Raw genomic sequence first — 17331 nt, forward strand, 5'->3', positions numbered from 1 at the left:
GCACTTTATCTGTCTGCCGGTGTGAGAACCACGGGCTCACAGCATGGTTTTGGGAAGTGAAATGAGCACTGAAGCCAAGAAAATGAAAAAGAGGAGGGTGGGGTTGAGGTTGGGGAAGGGTGGGCTTCCCAGGCCACTTGGAGTTAAGCCTTGGCCCTTCAGATTCAAACCTGCCTCTGGGGGCCATGGGGGCTGCTGGGAAATACCTGCACGGAAGGCTTCTTGTCTGTCTTCCCCAGGGAGCGGGTTCCTCTTTTCTTCAAGGAATGCTAGAAATTAAAAAACAAAAACACACAAAACTGAAAGCTCACGGGGTGGTGGGCATCAAAGAGTAGTCAAGGTGCCTAGGGTTCCACTGAGGGCCCTGCTCCCTGCCCAGCCTAGCCCAGCCACATCCAGGCCTTGTCCAGCACAAACCACTGAGCCAGAGGGGCCCTCAAGAACACCCAGCGGGCTAGAAGCACATGAGGAGAGGACTCTGATCACACCAGCCCAGGGTCCCCCCCCACCCCCGTTATGATCCAGTTGGCCTGGGCCAAGACCCAGAAATCTGGGTTTCTGTTCTTCTGTGTCTTCTATTCATTCAAAGATTTCCTGAGTACCTATTATGTGCCAGGTGCAGGGAGGCACAGGGGACACAGCAGTGACCAAGCCAGACAGGGTACCTGGGGAGGATATTGTGGTGCTCCATCCAGATGCCCCCCTCCTCAGAACTGGGGCACCTGTTCCCCCAAATAAGACCTCAAAGCTGAAGAGAAAGACAACTATCATATGATTTCTCTCATCTATGGAACATAAGAACTAGGATGATCGGTAGGGGAAGAAAGGGATAAAGAAAGGGGGGTAATCAAAGGGGAATGAAACATGAGAGACTATGGACTATGAGAAACAAACTGAGGACTTCAGAGGGGAGGGGGGTGGGGGAATGGGATAGACCGGTGATGGGTAGTAAGGAGGGCACGTATTGCACGGTGCACTGGGTGTTATACACAACTAATGAATCATCGAGCCTTACATCGGAAACCGGGGATGTACTGTATGGTGACTAACATAATATAATAAAAAATCATTTAAAAAAAAAAAAACCTAAATACAAATAATTTCTCAATTATAAATAAAAAAAGCTGGAAAAAATGAAGAAAATTTAAAATAAAGCTGAAAAAAATAAAGCAAATATCCCAACAAAAACACAGAGCGAACAATGTTGGAGAATTCAGGACAGAGTTAAAAGATAAATGGGATGTGACTAAAAGGGGACTAGAAAGAATGTAGAGAGGAATTGATATCAGAAGAGAAAATACAGAAGCCTGTTCCAAACTGATGAAAGACACCAATCCACAGATCAATTAACGCATGTCCCCTAAGCAAAGTAAGTGACAGGAAACAACAAACTACACTATGGTCGAAAGAACAAAGATAATGAGAAAGATTTTAGACAATACAGAAGCCAACAACGCAAGAAAAAAGCTGATAGCTGAGATCTCAATATAAATAAAATGAAATATCATTGGAGTATCATTTTTAAAGTGGTAAAGAAATCTCTTGGTAAAACAAAAATCTATACCCAGCAGCACTACTGCCCCCAAATAAAGATTTCTCTTTTTTAAAAAAAAAAAAAAAAAAAAAAGACCTCAAGCGAGTCCCCTCCCCAGTGATGCCACTGGCTGAGGGCAGTCCGTCATTCAAGGTCATGTGCCCTCCTAGGAGAGCCCACATGCAACGACTGTCCATGGCCTCCTGCCCCAACTCAGATTCTAAAAGCCGTCAGCTCTAGAGGCTCCCCATGGGATGGCGGAGGCCATTGGTGTGAATGCTCTGAAGCCCCTTGGTGGTGTTGTCCCCAACGGACTCTTCCATAAGCAGGCAAATCTCCATTTCGGGAAATCCTGTCCTCATGGACTCCAACTGGGGATGCATACTAATAAACAAAATGTATACAGGTAAAATAGATCACAATTACACAGGAGGGACTGCTCGGTTCTTCAAATTTAAATTGTAAGTTTTCATGCAAAATACCACTATAATAATCATATAAAAATCCAGAACTGATACAGAAAGAAACTGATTTTTGTTGAAATTTATACTATTAATTAGATAACAAACTCTACATGGAAAAAAAGTACCTAAGAAAGTAAAAGTATAAACGATACTGGGAAAAAATTTTTGCAATTTATTGCCCTGACAAAGGGTTAATATCCTACATAAAGAGTTTCATAAAATAGAAAACAAAAGGCCAACAAACCTATACTAAAATGTGCTAGAGATATGAAACACTGTTCACAGGAAAAGAAAGGTAAATGGCTTGTAGCCGTAGGAAGATTTCAACCCTATTCAAGATGGAGAAATGCAAATGAAAACTACACCAGATACCATTTCTCACCTATCAGACTGGCAAAAATCAAACATCTGACAATAAATACTGTGATGAAGGTATGGAGAAGAAGGAGAAGTCCTATACTGCGGGAAGAATACAAAAATGGCACAAGCCCTATGGAGGGGAACTTGAGGAAAGATACAATAATTTTTACTAGTTTCTTGATGTTTAAAGCCACTCAGGGGGCACCTGGGTGGCTCAGTCGTCAAGCAACCTAAGCAACCAACTCTTGACTTCAGCTAAAGTCGGATCTCAATCAAGGTCATGGGATCGAGCCCCCCATGTCCCTACCACGCACTCAGCAGAGAGTCTGCTTTGAGATTTTCTCCCTTCCTGCTCTGTCTCTTAAATAAATAAATAAATAAATAAATAAATAAATAAATAAATAAATAATCTTTAAAAAAATTTTTTAAATAAAAGCCCCTCAGTTAGATGGCAGTCTATTAAACACCCCTCCGTGAGAGGGATGATTTTATTACTGGTGTATAAAACCACACTTAGGTTGCCTTTGACTTTTCAAGTTCAACAAGTATTTTTTGAGAATGCTCCCAGGTGTTTGAATATATGCTTCCTTAGCCCCCACCTCTCACACCCAACTCTGAAAGTGAGAACCACTGACCTAATCAAGCCCCACCTCGCTGAAGGTGGGAGAAGATCCCACAGCAAATTCATAGCTGACCAGGGCCAGTTCTGACTGAGCTCTTGAATAGTTCCCAAGACTTGGAAGGAAATTATGCCTTCTTTGATGAGGGGCCAGAGTGGAGGGAGCACAGTGGTTCTCAAGCTGGCGCACATCGGAGATTACCTGGGGGAAGTTAAACAATAAACACGGATGCTCAGGTCCCAGGGATTCTGCTATAATTGGTCCAGGCTGGGTCCCAGGCAGCGGCTGTTTTTAAACAGCTTCCGAGTTGAGCGTCTACTGCACAGCCCAGGCTGGAGACCTAGAGCCAGGAAATGAACTCCAGCTGGGGTCTGAAGTATATCTTGGAGCCCAATCAAATCCTAAAGAGACCTTTTGAAGATGCAAATGAGGCAGGAAGGCAGAGGCTGATATTTCCAGACGCTGGGTGCCAAGAGCGAAAGCCAGTATTTGAGAAGGGCTGATTTGGGTTCTTTAAAATCAACCAGGAGAAGGTAGGAAATGGGGTGATGCCACAAAGCAGGTTCCCCACAAACAGCCCCTCCCACAAATGGCACCTGGGAAGGCGTGCTGAGAGGACACCTGGGCATGGAGTGAGTGGAGAGGTGGGGACTGTGGGGAGAGATGGTCAGGCTTGCAGATCTGGGCGCTTATCACAAGCTCAGGGGAAGGGTGGCCTCAGCTGGGAGCTGAACTCTGGCAACCCCACAACACTGAGTTTATGATCCTGGGTGAACCCCTTCCTCTCCGTATAAACTGAGCTGAAAGACTCCCTGGAGGAAATGGGGTGACAGGGAGCGGGGGCTGGAGCACTAAGGGCTCCGGCCACCATATAAGGAATGAAATCATGTAAAAGCCTAACACCATTAAAAGGACAGAGGGAGTGAATTTCCTGACATAGTAAAGTCTCCTGAGACATCTCGGTAAGGAAAAGAAGGAACTCACGAAACAAAACCCAGCAAAATGTCCACCAACTGATAAATGGATAAACAAAATGTGGTATATCCACACCGGGGAACATCGCTCAGCCATCGAAAACAATGAAGTGCTCATACTTGATACCACATGTGCGTATCTTGAAGAACACCATACTAAGTGAAAGAAGCCAGTCACAAAAGGCCACACAGATCTAGGATACATTTACATAAAATGTCCATAACAGGCAGATCCACAAAGGCAGATAGATTAGTGGTTTGCCCACGGGCTGGAGTGGCTGGGGGTGACTGTCTCGGTGGGTGTAGGGTTTCTTGTTGGAGCGATGAAAATGTCCTGGATGGAGAAAGTGGTGAAGGTTGTATAACTCTGAATATTCTACAAAACCACTGAACTGTATACTTTAAAAAGACAAACTTAATCGTATGTGAATTTATATATCAATAAAGCTGTTATTAAAAGAAACCTAGAGCATGTTACCATTATTATAAAAGTAAGGGGTGTGTGTGTGTGTGTGTGTGTGTGTGTGTGTGTGTGTATACACAGGGTGGGAAAGGTCTGAAGAATATACACCAGGCTGTTAATGAGAATACAGCCCTCTTCTTCCCCCACATTGGCGGGCGGGGGGGCGGGGGGGTCCTCCAGCTTTTTCTTTAAAAATTTTTTTTCATTACAAAATCTTTGAAAAAAATTTTAAAATAATATACAAAAATACATTCTCACTGTAAATCTGTACAATGCTGACAAATCAGAAGACCCCCAGCCATTCTCCTCCCCAACCTGAGCGTGACCACAGCTGACGGCCAGCTGGAGCTCCTTCTCAACCTTTGGCTCTGTGTTTAAAACACCGAAATAGACGGTGCGCTTTTAGACTTTCTTTCCTTCCTATGTTTACTTGACTCTGTGATCTTTGATTTTTATAATAAGCACCTTAGGCAAAAGAAAACCGCAAACATCCAGCATTTTAAAAAAGTTTCTGTTCATGCTACATTATTCTACATGTTACAGAAACCATGGATACAATATAATCCCATCTTTATTTTCTAAAAATACACAGAGAAATACACATTGTGTGAACACAGAGAAAGGCCTAAAAAGATACAAACCAACCTGCTAACCACAGTTTAAGCTGAGTCGGGAGCAGAACTGAGGAAGGTGGGTAAGAGAGGCTTCCTTCTTTTTCATGTAGGGTTGTTATTATTATTTTTTGGATAACACATTCACATTGTTCAAACTTCAAAAACCACAAAAATGGGGGAAGGGGGGCAAAATGGGGGAAGGGGAATGAGAGACCTAGGCTTTCAGTTAAGGGGGTGAAAGGCACAGCATAGGGAATGTAGTCAATGGTGTTATAATAGGGTTGCGTGGTGACAGCTGGTTGTTACACTTGCAGTGGGCACAGCATAATGTATAGACTTGCTGAATCACTACGTCGTACACCTGAAACCAATGTCACATTGTATGTCAACTACACTTAAAAAAAAAAATCACAAAAAGGAATACAGTGAACCCAAGTCACCAGTTTTCCAGCCCGAGGCAACCAATACAACTGGAGTCTGATGTATGCATCCTTAGTGGTAGGCTGGGCCTGCATTTATGAGCTTTTATGACGTATTTGTGCTTCATTAAGCTTCTGTTAGGGGAAGAAAACGCACATAGACATATACATTTCAACATGTGTGTGCATATAAATAGACAAATGTATTGGAAGTAGATGCCCCTCCCAAAGAATAATTTGATAATTACTCGGAGTAACTCCCTCTGAATACTGGATTACGGGTGAATTTTTCCTCCTTATGACTTACTTGTATTTTCTGTTAGTCTTTTTCTATTAAGCATATATATATACCCTGTCGGGTGGAGGGGGAGAAAATCATAGTGAGACGTTTCTAATATACTTTCCCAAGAAAAGTCACTGGACACCTTTCCAACTGGCAAAGAGTAAGCTCTGAGAGCCATGAACCTCGCCGGGAAGGGAGGGCAGTAGGCAGAAAAGAGGGGCCAGAGCAGCAAGCCCTTTCAGGACCAGAATAACTCCAGCCTTTTCTGGTTGGAACTGACCCCCTCCCCCCATCTAAGCCATTTGGGCTCCCACAGTACCCTTCAGCTCTGGAGGGAAAACAAGGCAGGCTCACAGAGCACAAAGACCCCCTCCCCCTGCAGGACAGCAGCTGGCCAGGCAGCCTGGGGGGCTGCGGTGCCCCTCCGGGGAGCCAGGGCCTGTCAGAGCCCCTTTGTGGATTCCCCGGGGGAGTGGGAAGGAAGGGGCAAGGCAGGACAGTGCCAGACACCAACAAGAATGCCGGTCGCTAAGTGACGGACCCCAAGGGCACATTCTTTGGCCTGGCACACATCAAGGGCTTCCCCACCTACGAGCAACTCACAAGGCCACCTTTGAGCAGCCAGGGTGGCGCCTCGAAGCATCCTTGGTCTAACGGCTCCTAGGAGGAGCCGGAGCTATGTCCTCCCTTGTCCTTCTCTAGGAGACTAGTAGATTGTGTCCCCCGCACGTCCAGCCCGCACAGAGAGGCTGCCTGAGCACCGCTCTGGAGGGCCCCCTGCTCTCGAACACCTTCCGTGCATCCGTGCTACCAAGAAACAAAGACCAACCTTAAGGAATAAAATGAACCTGCTGCCAAAACAGCTGGACAGATTTTCGCCAAATACGGAGGGCATGTTTGAAAGGGTCTCACTGAAAACACGGACCGTGCTGTGTGTGCAAAATTTACTCGAGAGGGGACCTGGGGTGGGGGTGCATCTCGAAGACTGAGCCATTCTTCCTCCAGAGCGGCTGAAACAGCTAGAGGCCGAGTGGCCCCTGGCTAAGGGGAGACCATCTGGGGGGAGGAAGCAAAGACTGGTTTAGACTCGAGCCCCAGATCAGAAGTCACAGGGACACACACTGCCAATGGCAGGCACTGATTTGCGGTGTAACTGCTCCTGCCACGGGCAAGTGGCAGCTCGACACGGACCACGCCTTGCTAAGGGCAGCAGAAATGTATTTTTTAAGGTAAATGCTGCCCCAGACCCATAGCCAGGCAGCAGTTTTAAGTGTAATGATGATAATCAGTATTCACCAAGCCCTTCCTCTCCGCTAAGCACTTCACCCACTTATCTCTGAGAAGCAGGGGTTCGGATTCCTGTTTTATAAACGAACGAACTGAGCCCTGGAACAGTTAGTTACACGATTTGCCCAGCAGCACAGTCATTGGCAAGTGAGTGGCAAAGCCAGCATTCAAACTCAGGCCCGTGTGACCCCAAATTCGAGTTTGCCCTGCACCTGCACCACACAGACCATGGCCCGGCTTCATCAGATGACACCGCCAGCAGAGCCAAGATTTGAACCTGGGTGATCTGACTACCTGCCTACCCCATCAGAGTGGGAATCAGGACAAGAAGCCTGAGCCAGAGACGGAGGGACTCACTCACTGACATGAGCAGCCCCTTCGGAGGTTCTGAAAACACAGCAGGACCCTAGGGAGGTGCCTGGATAGGGCGAAGAGGGTGGAGCAGCACCTGAGAGTCAGTGTGACCTTGGGAGTCCCGGGTTAGAATCCCATCCTTGTCTTTCCCCAGTCCCATCTACATGCAGCGGCCCGCTCCTTGGTATAAACCCAAGAGAACTGAACACGGATCTCAGCGGGGAGCCTGCTTCTCCCTCTCCCTCTGCCTGATGCTCATATTCTCTCTCTTTCTCTCTCTCTCTCTCTCTCACTCTGTCTCTCTCTCTCAAATAAATAAATAAAATCTTTAAAAAAAGAAAAAGAAGGTGGAAACAACCTACATGTCCATCAACTGATGAGTGGACATCAAAATGTCTATCCATACAATGGATTACTATTTGACCATGAAAAGGTATGACGTACTTGACACAAGCTTCAACACAGATGAACCTTGAAAACCTGATGCTGCGTGAAAGAAGTCAGTCACAAAAAATCACACATTGCAAGATTCCATTTGTATGAAACGTCTGGAACGGGCAAATCCACAGAGTGTAGATTAGCGGTTGCCAGGGGCTGGAGGGCAGGGGGAATGGGAGGTGACTGCTAACAGCTATGGGGTTTCTCTCCGGGACAACGGAAATATTCTAGATTTAGATCATGGTGATGGACGCAGAACATTATGAATATATTAAGAATGAAACTTGACCACTATCTCACACCATACACAAAAATAAACTCCAAATGGATGAAAGACCTCAATGTGAGACAGGAATCCATCAAAATTCTAGAGGAGAACATAGGCAACAATCTCTACGACATCGGCCAAAGCAACCTTTTTCATGACACATCCCCAAAGGCAAGAGAAACAAAAGATAAAATGAATTTATGGGACTTCATCAAGATTAAAAGTTTCTGCACAGCCAAGGAAACAGTCAGAAAAACTAAGAGGCAGCCCACGGAATGGGAGAATATATTTGCAAATGACACTACAGATAAAGGACTGGTATCCAAGATCTACAAAGAACTTCTCAAACTCAATACACGAGAAACAAATAAACAAATCAAAAAATGGGCAGAAGATATGAACAGACACTTTTCCAATGAAGACATACAAATGGCTAACAGACACATGAAAAAATGTTCAAAATCATTAGCCATCAAGGAAATTCAAATCAAAACCACACTGAGATACCACCTTACGCCAGTTAGAATGGCAAAAATAGACAAGGCAAGAAACAACAATTGTTGGAGAGGATGTGGAGAAAGGGGATCCCTCCTACATTGTTGGTGGGAATGCAAGTTGGTACAGCCACTCTGGAAAACAGTGTGGAGGTCCCTTAAAAAGTTAAAAATTGAGCTACCCTATGATCCAGCCATTGCACTACTGGGTATTTACCCCAAAGATACAGACGTAGTGAAGAGAAGGGCCATATGCACCCCAATGTTCATAGCAGCAATGTCCACAATAGCTAAATCGTGGAAGGAGCCGAGATGCCCTTCAACAGATGACTGGATTAAGAAGTTGTGGTCCATATATACAATGGAATATTACTCAGCTATCAGAAAGAACGAGTTCTCAACATTTGCTACAACATGGACAGCACTGGAGGAGATAATGCTAAGTGAAATAAGTCAAGCAGAGAAAGACAACTATCATATGATTTCTCTCATCTATGGAACATAAGAACTAGGATGATCAGTAGGGGAAGAAAGGGATAAAGAAAGGGGGGGTAATCAGAAGGGGGAATGAAACATGAGAGACTATGGACTATGAGAAACAAACTGAGGACTTCAGAGGGGAGGGGGGTGGGGGAATGGGATAGACCGGTGATGGGTAGTAAGGAGGGCACGTATTGCATGGTGCACTGGGTGTTATACACAACTAATGAATCATCGAGCCTTACATCGGAAACCGGGGATGTACTGTATGGTGACTAACATAATATAATAAAAAATCATTAAAAAAAATAATAATAAAATAAAAAATAAAAACCATTAAATTTGACATTTTAAAATGGCGACTTTTAGAGAATGTGAATTATATCACCATTAAAATACTGTCAAGAAGAGTACTTATGGTGACTAACATAATAAAATAAAAAATCATTATAAATAAAAAATAAATTAATTAATTAATTAAAAAAAAAAGAGTACCACCTGTAAAATGAGGATAACAACACTAGGTATGTTGGGAGGCTGCTGGTGTCACAACATGACGAGGTATACAAAATGCTTGGTGTGGTGCCTGGTACAGAGCAAGCACTCAGACACAGCAGCTATATTCTAATACATCACGTCAACACTCACAATGGCTTTCTGCCTAAAATACGAGAACGGGGGAATGATCCTGGGCGAGGGGGAGGCTGGTGTTACGATAACTGAGCTGCAGTCCAGCTGGGCAACAGGGCCACGGCGGAGGGCGGCTAGGGCTGACCACCCTCCCTTCTCTCTAGTGAAGCGCCATCTCCATGGCAACCACATCAGCTCAGGCCAGGGGCTCCTGTTCCCAGCTGGGTGACAGTATCGCCACAGCAACCTGTCAGGATGGCAAAGGCAGATCTGGATGATGGGACGCCAGCAGCTCTGGCAGGATTGCTAAGGGACCCTCATCTCCATGGCAACCATGTCAGGAAGGAGGGGGGGAGGCAATCAGCAAATAAGCACAGGGCCACGCCCCCTCGCCCAGATCCTGAGACACCAAGGGGCATGCCAGGCGGGGCCAGACCTTCCAAGGGGAAGTAAACCAGTTTCTTGAGCACCTACTGTGTGCCTGGCACCACACAGGGCTCTTTACATGCTTGACTACATTTCAAATTTCACAAATAATCCCTCCACCAAACCCCACTTCACTACAGCATTGATTAAAAGAATACAAAGCAAAGTCATTTCCCCGTGCTATTCCCACCATCTCTGACTCCTTAGTTCAGTGGATTTTCCTCCACACTTTTGTTTGCTATGCGTTTGTGCACATACGTGCCCCAAACCAGTCTGTTCTGTATGCCTCTGCAAAATAATTAGTGGACTTTCTTCTCCTGTTCGAGATCTTTCAGCATCAGTACTTATGTATCTACCTTATTCTTTTTTTTAATTGTGCTAAGGTATACATAACATGAAATTTACCATTTCTAGTCATTTTCAAGTACACATTTCAGTGGCATGAGGTGCATTCACTTTGTCAAGCAACTACTATTCATCTCTAGAACTTTTTTATTACCCTAAACTGAAAGTCTATAGCCACTGAATACCAATTCCCCAGTCCCTCCTCTCTCCAGCACCTGGCTACGTCTACCCTGCTTTCTGTGTCTATGAAGCAGGACTACCCTAAGTATGTCCTATAAGTGGAACCATATAATACTGGTCCATCGGTGGCTGGCTTATTTCACACAGCATCATGTCTCCAAGGTTCATCCACGGTGTAGCATGTGTCAGAATTTCATTCCTTCTCGAAGCTTACCAAGAACCCACCGTATGTATACACACACACACACACACACACACACACACACACACACACTGATGGACATTTGGGTTGCTTCTACCTTTTGCCCTATTATGAATAATGCTGCTAGGAACAGAAGGGTACCAATATCTGTTCACGTTCCTGCTTTCAATTCTTTGGGGCATATGTCCCATATATCCCAATTGTTGGCTCATACAATAATTGCGTGTTGAATTTGTTCAGGAATTGCCATACTACTTTGTTCTTTTTAACTGCTTCATAGTGTTCTATGGTTACTCAATCTTATTGCTGGTCAGAAACAACTTCACGAGCTGGGTACTGTTGGTATCCCGATGTCACAGATGGAAAAACAGAGACTTAGAGGGGATGTGGCTTCGGGGTCTCAGCCACATCTCTGCCAAGGAAGGGGGGGTGAAGCCAGGCAAGCTGTCGCCCTCTGGGCCTCAGTTTCCTCTCCTTTACAATAGAAACACGCTGAGTTGCGGCCCTGGGTGGCTCAGTCGGTTAAGTGTCCAACTCTTGATTTCAGCTCGGGTCATAATCTCAGGGTCCTAAGATTGAGCTCTACATATGCTCAGTGCGGAGTCTGCTTCTATCCTCTATCCCTCTCCCTTTGCCCCCCCCCCCCCGCTCACACACACTCTCTCTCTAAAATAAATAATCTTTGAAAAACAAAAAAGAAACATGCTAAGCTCCAAGGCACTCTCTGAAACTGTCTCCCCTTTTTACTATCAAGGATGGCAGCAATGAGATGTGTGGAGATGGCCCCTGTGTTGTGGGCCAGGCCGGGTGTCTTGAGGGAGGGCGCCTCCCACCCAGCCCTGGAGCAGAGCAGGGCTCAGCAGCCCTTAGCAGCAAATGCCCCGTGTCTCTACACTGAGAAGCTATTGGCACATCACACCAACAGGCCCAGGAGGAAGGGCAGCCGGAGGACTGTTCTGGCCTCAGGGCTGTGGCGTCTCAGTCCTGGATCGCTGGCATGCCTGCCCTCAGGGAAGGTGAGGAGTGCTCTAGAACAATGTACAATCCTAGAATACCCTCGTGAGCAGCCAGAGAGCGGAGGCCCAGCTGTGTCTCTGCAGTCAGAAGCTAGCCGGGGCCATGTGGAACACAGACCCCTGACTTCTGGAGGATTCCAGCCCCTAGAGGTCACCTAGGCTGATGGCTTTCAAGAGGCATTCTGTACAGCCCACTGCCCTGTGTGACCTTGAGGACATCCCTCCTTCTCTCAGGGGCTGTCTCCTCATCCATAAAATGGGTACAATCACAACCTCGCCGGGCCTTTATGAAAGTTGTTGAGGTAAAACATGCTGCACGCCCAACAGATAGCAGAAGGCAGAACGTACGTGTACGTGGAAAGACTCACAGGAGCAAAGACAGAGGCTGGTACCTGGGGGCCACACTCAGGAAGTGTCTGACATCCTAACATCCGTGTGGAGACACTGGCCAGAGGCCTGGCCCCAGCACCACCTTCACACCAAATGGCAGCCCCTAAAGCATGTCCACACAAGTTATCCCAGCTAGTCCTCACAACCATTCAGGGCATCACTGTCCTGTTCGGGAGGTGAGGAAACTGAGGCAGAGGGCTGGGCCCCACGCTGGGCATGTGGAGTGCTTTCTCAGTTAAACCTCCCACAGCTGTGGGTCTTTGGTGGATGACTGTCTCCTTCTTGGCCTGTGGGCTCCTGGAGGACAGGAACCGGTGTCTTTCATTCACCACTGTGTCCTCAGGGTCCGGCACACAGTGCACACAGTGGGTGCTCAGGAAATGTGTGCTGCAGGAACGAACGCGTGAATAAGACAGCTCTGCCCGGGGGGCATAACCGTGCAGACACAGCGGTTCAGAGCCCCTGGCTGGGTGGGGTCAGCGCACCCCCACCTGCCCCGCCTGGCCCTGCCTGGGACGGACAGGCCCTCACCTCTCTGGGCCGTTCCAACTCCGTCTGCAGCACCTGCTTGGCCAGCTCGGTCTCGATGAGCCGCTGCCGAAGCTCCTCGTTCTCCTCCTCCAGCCGCGCCCGTTTCTTCTCCACCGCCTCAAGCTCCTTATGCAGCCGTACGGAGATGTCCTTAGAGACCTGAGCAAGAGTGGGTGATGAGCAGGGCCCCCCACCCCTCCTTGGCTGCAGAGCAATCCCCGACAGACAGTGTCTCTCACCACCCCCATTTAGCAGATGAGGAAACCGAGGCGCAGAGAAGTCAGCAGATGGTAGGGGTCACACAGCCAGGAAAGAGCAGAAGCAAAACCCCAACCCAGGCACCCCGTGCTCCCAATGTCTGTATCACAGTTCAGTCCCCAGGAAGCTGGAAAGGCCCTTCCTGTTCTTGGCAAGGCCTTTTCAATTATCCAGGGCATTTGGTGTTTCCAATTCTCATAAGAGCCTGTGGCAGGGCCAGAAGCTCATTTTAAAAGGAGGGAAGTCAGCAGGAGTGGAAACCAGAGCACGATGGGCAGCCCCAGAGCCATCTGAATCCCACTGCTGTGACCAGCATGTGATCCTGGGCAAACCATTTCCCCACTCTGTGCCTCAGTCTCAACTGCAAAATGGGTACAGTAATAGCAGCAACCTCATGGGCCCAAAAGGAGGACTGAATCAGCTATTGCACAAAAATCTCTGGCCCTGGGCCAGCACTGTGAGTGCCGGGGGAGTGGTCATGCCGAAGCTCCGAGAGGGGCATGACTTGCTGGAGGTCATGGTGTGACCCTGAGGCTGGTTTCCAATTGTCTGGGACATAGAGCATGCTCTAAATGACAAAGGCTGGGCACGGGTCCAAGTCATCCGTACAGAAAGGAACTAACAGAGCTGCAAACACCAATCCTGGGGCCAGGGCTCTGCAGCAAAAGCACCCCATTTCCTCAAGGACACCCTGGGGGTCAAAGGCCAAGATAGGGGTGCCTCTGGGGATGCGGAAGGCCCTCTGAGCCGGTAAATCACAACTATCCCTGAGCGGTCCAGGGACTACTGTTTGTTGAATACCTACCATGTGCCAGACTCATTCACCTTCACTCCAATTCTGTCTGAGGCTCACAGCCTAAGTGACCTGACTTGGGGTCATGCAAAGCCAGGGTGAGCTGAGCTGGGAGGAGCCCCTGGGATTTGCCTGAGGGGCCAACGTGGCCAGGGCTCTGGAGGAGTCCAAGGGCTTTGCCAGCAAGAGGTATGTGAGGGGCAGACAGCCCAACGCTCCCTGCCTGCCAGCCTCGGAAATGGCCGTGGCACCTGCTCCGCGCCGGAAGGGAAGAGGGCCCTCCCTGGCTCTGCCCTCTGCCTGGGCCCAGGCCCAGCTCGGCATGGACCCGCTGGCAGTATGAGACAGGCCAGGAAAAACAACGGCCAGAAAGGAAATTCAGCGCTGCCTCCCCCTCCCTCTGTTGCCCACTGCCGCTCTCTGCCCCTGAAGATCTCCAAGGACAGCCGGAATCTCCCCCTGTCCACAAAGTGGGGTGAGCAACCCCTCAATATCAGAACAAGGACTTGGCGGATGGGGGGAACTAGACTGCGTCTGATTCCATCCCTCTCTGTGTGGACACCCACAAGTTTAATGACACATTCGAAGTCTCGGTGTGATCACTGGGAAGTGGAGTTGAGACAGCCCAGTCCCAGGGGCTGCTGTGAGGAACAAATGACACAGTCCCCGGGCTGGTGGCTGGAGCATCAAGAAATACAACTTTTTAATGCACCATCAACATCACTGCTTCGCCCCTGTGCACTGGTTTTACTGGACTAGGCCTAAAACCCCACAACCTCACTCTTGAGTTTAGGGTCAGGGTTTTGCTGGCAGTGTTCAGCCCCAGGCTCTTGGCTGTGGTCCCCAGTTTAGGGCTATTAGGTCACCCATAAAGCCCCTGTCCTGATCAATACTTCATTCATTCACTCATTCACTCACTCATTCATTCATCCTGCTTAGGCTGCGGGGGCAGGAGTAGTGGGGCACAGAGATGAAGGCCCCAGACCATGCCTGGGCTCCTTCACATCCCTAGGTCCCAGCAGCAGCACACGGTCTGGCACACGCTAGTGCCCAGTAAATGCTTCTTGGAGAACAAACAAATCCAAGGTTCCAAAAAGGGAAAAGGGAGGAAGATAGAGGAGTGAATGACTAAAATATGGGGAGCTGCACCTCCCTAACTTGACTAGGGATGCTCCCCTCAACCACCCACCCCACCCACTGTCCAAGGAAGGCTGTCTCCTAACTGTGCTCCCTCTTGAGGCCAGCTCCTCTCCGTCTGAGGGGTCGCTCCATCCCCACCATGGCCTCAACCTGGAAGGCAACGCTCTCCTTCCCCAAGCAGTCATGATCTGTGTGGATTCCTGGGTCCTCCTGGGTTCATAAATGATTCTATTGATTTCATCCCTTCTATGAATCCCCAGGCTCCCTCCACACTATTCTCCACAGGCTCTCCTTCCCCATTTGTCCCCCACCGCCAAGGGCTGCTAGGTCAAGAAAGCCCAACCCCAGGCAGCTTTCAGGATTCCAGTGTGAACAAAAGAGCCTTAATTTCAGATCCCACAGAGCCCTGTGCCCCCCGCAGAGGCCCACAGAAGCAAAGAGCATGGTACCCTGAGGGCAGGAGTTTGGTGGCCTCCGCCTCTCCCTTCCGCTCTGAGCCTCAGTGGTCCTGAGTGCTCTCACCTCTCATGGGTGACTTATAGAATCAGCTGTCACTTTCTTTTTTTTTTTTTTTTAAGATTTTATTTATTTATTTGACAGAGAGACAGCCAGTGAGAGAGGGAACACAGCAGGGTGACTGTGAGAGGAAGAAGCAGGCTCCTAGCCGAGGAGCCTGATGCGGGGCTCGATCCCAGAACACTGGGATCACGCCCTGAGCCAAAGGCAGACGCTTAACGACTGCGCCACCCAGGTGCCCCAGCTGTCACTTTCTGACACCATGTGCCTTTCATGCCCTCGGGAAGGGCTTTATTATTCCCATAAAGGAAAGCTCACTTGCCCAAGGTCACACAGCTAGGAAGCTACAGAACCAAGGTTTGAAATCAGGTGGGTCAACTCTAGAGTCCTGCTCTCCACCTGACTCTGTTGTTGGCCCGGAGCTTGAAGACATGATGTTAATATCAGTGCTGAAAGTATTAATAAGCCCAGCAGTGGGTTCACGGTGTCACATGCTCACAGGGCCCCACCTGCTTGTCTCATGTCACCCTCTTGCGATCCTCCCAACTACTCCCAGGGTAGGGGGGCTGAGACACTACGGGAGGTGAAGCAGCTGCAGCTTCCGGACACCGGGGCAAATCCCCACAGCACAAACAATGCGCTCAGCCATGAGGTCACTGTTTACAGCGCAGAGGCCTGGCTCCTGCCAAATGCAACCCACAGCCTCCAGGCCACGGCCCCCCTGCTCATAGGGCCTCTCAGCTCATGGGCGTCCCTGTCACTGTCACTCTGAATCCTCAGGGAGGGGGAAAGGGAGGTGGGGCCTGGGAGTCTGCACTGTGGATAAGCCCTCCAGGGGATTCTTATCCACACAGACCAGCTGAGATTCTGGCCTCCCCTTCCCTGCCCTTGGCTCTTACCCCGGCCACTTGCCCTACTACTGCCTTCTAGGCTCTTCTCCTGAACAGTAACACTGCAACCAACATTTGCTCCTTTGCCAGGTGAACATCCCGTGCCAGATTTTGTGATCAGCACTTTCTTTACTGGAGCCATCTCGTTTTATCCTCGCAAAAATCTCTATAGGTAGAATCTAGTTTTATCTCCATTTTCCACAAGGGGAAACTGAGGCTCAGAGATGTGAAGGAGCTTTCCGAAGGCCACACACTAAGCAAGTGGGAGAGCAGGCCTTTGCCCCACCGCCACCCTGCCCTCCTCATGCTGGGCAGTGTTCCCACTGAGGCTCTGTGGGGCTGCAGGCTGTGAGGACCACAGGCAGTGAGAGAGCCTGGGGGAGAGAGACAGCAAGGTGTTATTCATGGCACCCTCACCAATAACCTACCTGCTGGACAAAACCACTGGAACTTCAAAAGCCCCATAGATTCAGCTGTTTTCAGCCCCATATTTAACAGAAGGGGAAACCGAGGCCCCCAAGGGCTGGGCCAATGCCAGTCCCAGCGCGGGCCAAGGAGTTTGCAGAGCAAGTCTGAGAGTCCCCAGGGATACCCTGCTCTGGGGTCCCCTCCCCAGCTGTGCCCACCAAGCCCTCCCAGGAGATACCACTATTCTGAGAAGTCCCAAAGTGACTGAGAACAAGGCTAGCACGTGGGGCGGAGTGTGGTGGCCGGAGGCATCCAGCCGGGGCTGCAGGGATGAGCTCAGCGCTCCAGCTGCAGGGGAGGGGAGGAGAGGGAGAGAAGGGGGCAAGGTGGATGCTGATTGGCCAGTTCAAATCCCAACAGAAGGGGTGGCCTCCCAGCGCTGGAGCCCAGAGACCCCCTCCCACACGCACACCAGCTGCTCTGTGCTCCTCCCACGGAGGCAGGCACGGGCAAGTTGGCCCGTCCTCCTCCCTTCCTCCCTCATCTCTCCAAGG

The 17331-nt window shown here is 49.0% G+C and overlaps 1 protein-coding gene across 1 annotated transcript in view; it reads right to left on the reverse strand.

Annotated features, from left to right (window-relative positions):
• Positions 1-17331, reverse strand: part of SOGA1 (suppressor of glucose, autophagy associated 1) — a 68541-nt gene that overhangs the window by 30353 nt on the left and 20857 nt on the right. The window contains exons 3-4 of the mRNA XM_040638281.1: positions 12773-12931; positions 207-269 (exon numbers count right to left, since the gene is read on the reverse strand). Coding sequence (XP_040494215.1) covers positions 207-269; positions 12773-12931 — 222 coding nt within the window. The remainder of the gene's footprint in view (positions 1-206; positions 270-12772; positions 12932-17331) is intronic.

Source organism: Ursus maritimus, unplaced genomic scaffold (assembly GCF_017311325.1).
Source record: "Ursus maritimus isolate PB19 unplaced genomic scaffold, ASM1731132v1 scaffold_22, whole genome shotgun sequence".
Lineage (NCBI taxonomy): Eukaryota > Metazoa > Chordata > Mammalia > Carnivora > Ursidae > Ursus > Ursus maritimus.